Here is a 5,000-nt window from a genome sequence, read left to right as displayed (position 1 = left end):
TCAAACACCCTTCTCAACTTCAGAGGACATGTACTTTAATACACACACACACACACACACACACACACACACACACACACACACACACACACACACACACACACACACACACACACACACACACACACACACACACAATGCTGGGTATTGAACACCAATGATGTGTCTGAAACAGGATCATCCACACACACACACACACACACACACAAACTAAATGTAGTCAACCAAAATGCATTCAGCATTGAGTTATACTGCTGCACACAGTCACCACAAAACAGCTACAGTGAAATCCTATGGGTCCGGCCATATCAAAGCATATCAAAGACGAGTGCTTGTTTTCGTGGCTGACGGGCTCAATATTATCATTATTAAGTGTCTCACATGAAAAGGATCCCTGCAGAGAGGCGTCTGTGTCTCTTCCCCTCAAAATAAAGACACTAGAAAATGATTGCCATTTCCACAGAGGGAGGCTTTCAATGTCGTCTGATAATATGACTACTATCTCTGACTGCTTTTCCACGTAAACACACACACATACACATACACACACAGGTGTGTCTCTGTAGGGAGGGAGTTCTCCATGTTGTCTACTGAGGATGATCATTGTGCCATAATGATGCTGAGATGCCATGCTGCATATGAAAGCAGCAAGCTCCAAACACAGCGTGAGAGGAGCGGAGCCGCTAGAGGGAGAAATAGAGAGAGGAAGAGAGAGAGGGAGAGAGAGAGAGGAGAGAGAGAGAGGGAGGGAGAGGGAGAGAGGGAGGGAGAGGGAGGAGAGAGAGGAGAGAGAGTTAGAAAGAAAGAGAGAGAGAGAGAGAGAGAGAGAGAGAGAGAGAGCAGCTTTTCCCCCTAAACACCACGGCTGCTGTCGCTCCTCGTTGGCTGGCTGGCTGGCGGGCGAGGCCTGTGCTGGCAGGGCCTATGCCCGCGCCCATGTTTGGTGCCCTTATTCCCTGGCACAGCCCCCTGCCGTCTTCAGTCATCGGAGAGGCACTCAGCTGTGACACACACACAGCAATCTGCTCTGGGCCAACGTATTGGCCTGGCACCGCCGAATGCCTGCAGATGATGCCCAGGACCTCACCAGGAGGAGCACGGGCACACACACACACACACACACACACACACACACACACACACACACACACACAAGCGCGCAGGCAGGCAGGCGGGTACAGGTCTCCGAGGCCTCTCTTTGGTAAATATAGCCGCCTGCTGCTTGGATGGATGGATGGGGAGGACGTCCGCTCGCTCGCTCGCTCGTTCGCCCGTTCGCTCGCCCGCTCCTGAGTGGATGTGTGAGATTTGACGAGCCTGTCCGGGACAGCTGGTGGAGTTATGAAACGCAGGCGGGGGCCAAGCTGCGCTAAGTGCAGACGGAGGAGGCGCAGGCCTGGGGGACGGGGGACGGGGGCTTAATAAGATGGAGGCTCCGAGGGTGGAGGGTGGGGGTGGGGGGCTACTGACTAGTTTGGCTTGGAGAGACGGATAGCTCTCTTCTTTCTCTGGATATTTCTGCTGAGCCTCCTTCTCATCTCTTCTCATCTGTCTATCTATCTATCTATCTTTTTTTCGTATTCTGTCTTTGAGTGGATTGCTATACTTTATCTCTTTCTTTCTTCTTTTCCTTTCTTCACATTTTTCTATTTCACCTTTCTCTCCCTCACTCCCTCCTCTATCTCCATAATGACTCCTCTATTGTAGCTCTCTGGTTCTCTCTCAGCACCTGTCCATTCAGCTGAGTCTGAAGCTCTCTCTCTCTCTCTTTCTCTCTCTCTCTCTCTCTCTTTCTCTTTCTCTCTCCTTCTTTCTCACGGTTCTCTGTGCTCCTGGGCTCAGACTGTTGAACCCAGCAGAGTCCAGCACCAACCCAAACCCAAACCCAGACTCAAAATAAACCCAGTACTTAGACAGCACACACACACACACACACACACACACACACTCCCTCACACAAGCCATACGAACAAAACACAGCCACATCAGCAACTCAGCCTCCTTCCCCAGTTCACTTGGACAGCACATGCCTCAATTTCACAGTACATTTATAAAGCGAAGTCAAGTCAGGGCAGGTCGCACAGGGGACTCTGATGACAATAACAGAACTAGGTTGTGTCCGCATACAGCCTCCGTGGACATCTTTCCATCAGAGAGCCGACCTGACAGGAAGGTTGAGGACAGGACAGATTCACACGTCCCAACAATAGGTGGCGCTAGCGGGCACAAGCCCAAGCACAACAATACTCAGAATCGCTAAATACCTGTAACCTCAAGACCAGCAGTTATGAGCACTAACATGCTCTCTTAACTATAGGTGGGCAGCTCTGACCACAGGTCTGTGAACAGTCACGACGAGTCTCAAGTGGGTAGATGAGGGCCTTTATGAGGGTCTGGGGCGAAAAGCTGTGAAAATAGCCGTGATCCGCTAGGCTGGGAGATCTTAAAACAAATAGGGTGAGTGTGTGTGTGTGTGTGTGTGTGTGTGTGTTTTTGGTGGGGAGGGAGAGGCGAGTGTGGATGAGAGATCGCTGAGTGCTCGGATTCCTGCACCTCTCGCTGGCCGCACCTCTCACCTCTCCACGCTACCAGGGGTGTGTGTGTGTGTGTGTGTGTGTGTGTGTTGGATGAGAGATGGAAGAAGGAAGGAAGCACACACATGTATGCATATGCCACATAAAAACACACACGTGTGATGTATAGCTGTGTTTCAGCACATTCAGCCTATGTTCTCTTGCTCTGGCTTACACCCTCATGCTCACACACACACACACACACACACACACACACACACACACACACACACACACACACACACACAGAGCACCTTTTGTGTACATATGCCCGAGCGCATGAAAGTATTTATGCGCTAGTGTTTCCTTTGCAGATAGGTCCATTCTTTACATTCCTGCAATACAGCATTAGTGGAGGAGAAACTAAATACTAGCCTGGAATTTCAATTTCCTGCATGAGTGCAGAAAGACATGTGTTGGAGCGCAGAAAGACGACAGAGAGAGAGAGAGAGAGGGGTGGGGGATTGGGACAAATGAGGAGAAAAAGAGGCTGAGAAATGGGGTGCACAAAGAAAAAGATGGACGAGCCAAGAGGACCAGGAAACACAAAAGGAGGGAAGAGAGGTGGAGGAGAAAGAGTAGGAGAGATTAAAAGAAGTGCAGGAAGCAGCACACACACACACACACACACACACACACACACACAGGCTGCAGTCTAGGAGCACTTAAGGCTTTGTATGTGTGTGTGTGTGTGTGTGTGTGTGTGTGTGTATGTGCGCGTGCTAATGAAAGGGAATGCTCAGTGTTATAAACCATAATTCACTTTGGAAACAGAACGTTGGCTCTGTGAAATGATAATGAAACAACAGCACCCAGACAAGTGAGAGAAGAAGCAGAGAGAGAGAGCTGGGAAGAGAAGAAAGAAGAACAGACACAGGGAGAATAAGAAAGAGGACAGGAACACTGAGAGCAGGCCATGGAAGAAAGACAGAAAGAGAGAAAAAAAGAAAGAAAAAAGAAAGAGGAGTGAGAGGAATATAGAGCAGAGCGAGAGAAAGAGAGGGAGAGAGGGAGGGAGGGAGGGAGGGAGAGAGGGAGGGAGGGAGAGAACAGAGATGTGAAGTGTATGATGCCACAGAGAGGAGAGGAGGGGAGAGGAGAGGAGAGGAGAGGAGAGAGAGAGCAAGAAAGAGAGGAGAAGAGATGTGGGTGTGTTCTATAATCCAGAGGAATGAGGGGGCGATAGAGAGAGAGAGAGAGAGAGGGAAAGAGAGAGAGAGAGTGACTGACAGACCCACAGAAAGCTCCGATTACATCACATGCAGCTGTTCTCCTCTATTTCTTCTGTTCATTCTCACACTTCCACACTCACACTACCCTTTCTCTCTCTCTCTCTACTAACACTGACACAAACACCCACCCCCACCCCCCCAACACACACACACACACACACACACACACACACACACACAGAAAAGACAAACACTCCGCACAGCGAGCGAGATCACTCAATGTAAGGTCAGCTGTATGTGGAAGTCGAAGTTGAAGTGAGATGCATGATGTTAGCATGTGATTAGTGCACAGTCCAGCACAGTCCAGCCCAACCTATCACAGCCCAACCCAGCACAGTCCAACCCAGCACAGTCCAGCACAGCCCAGCAGGGCTACTCTGGACCACAGAGCCTCACACAGAGGCAGCTTTCACTCACGCTAACTAACGCCATGCTTGGAGATGGCGTGGAGGCTAATGCTAGGCTGTCTCTGAGAGGGCCATCTATGAGGTGAAGACAAATACACACACACACACACACACACACACACACACTTTTCTTTCTCACACACACACATAGTCTCTATCTCTCTCTCTCTCTCTCACTCTCTCTCTCTCTCTCTCTCTCACACACACACACACACACACACACACACACACACACACTATCCTCACCATCATGATTGGGGTTCCCCAGAGTCCAAGGCTCGTCCGAGTCGAAGTGCGTGTCGCCGCCGATGCCGGGCCCGGGGAAGTACGCGTGCGCCAGGAAGCCGCCCTCGCCGTCGAACGGCGAGCTGTCCCCATGGAAACCCGAGGCGAAGATGATGGTGATGTCCACGTCGCGCTTGCTGCGCTCCAGCTCCCGGTAAGGCACGGACTGAAAGCGCAGCGGCGTCACGTTCTGCCATACCTGGAAGGCCCGCTGGATGGCGTTGTGGGTCTCTTTCTCCCCCACCTTTGGCGTGAAGTTCTTTACGCTGCAGCACGAGCACACACACACACACACACACACACACTTTAGGACATATAGCAACATGTCGATATGCTTCAACACTGTGCTATACTTTGTCATATACATTATGTCACTGCAATCTAGTTTGTTTCAATGTCAATATACAACACTATAGCCATTTCCCATATTAGCTGCACCCCTTACAGTATAAGACCACATGACAGAGCCCATTAGCCCAATAACTCAGATTCAGATTGTGCTT

At 50.5% G+C, this 5,000-nt stretch overlaps 1 protein-coding gene across 3 annotated transcripts in view; it reads right to left on the bottom strand.

Moving 5' to 3' along the window:
- The window catches only part of LOC134065661 (matrix metalloproteinase-16-like), a 24,289-nt gene that overhangs the window by 7,198 nt on the left and 12,091 nt on the right, over positions 1 to 5,000 (bottom strand). For 2 of the 3 annotated variants that reach the window (XM_062520643.1, XM_062520645.1), the window contains one exon: positions 4,461 to 4,763. In XM_062520643.1, the coding sequence (XP_062376627.1) occupies positions 4,461 to 4,763 (303 nt within the window). Of the gene's footprint in view, positions 1 to 4,458; positions 4,764 to 5,000 lie in introns of all 3 variants that reach the window. The other variant, XM_062520644.1, reaches the window with a different exon arrangement.

This window comes from Sardina pilchardus, chromosome 19 (genome assembly GCF_963854185.1).
Source record: "Sardina pilchardus chromosome 19, fSarPil1.1, whole genome shotgun sequence".
Lineage (NCBI taxonomy): Eukaryota > Metazoa > Chordata > Actinopteri > Clupeiformes > Clupeidae > Sardina > Sardina pilchardus.
Note: the sequence above shows the minus strand (reverse complement) of the source record. Positions and strands in the feature narration are given on the sequence as shown.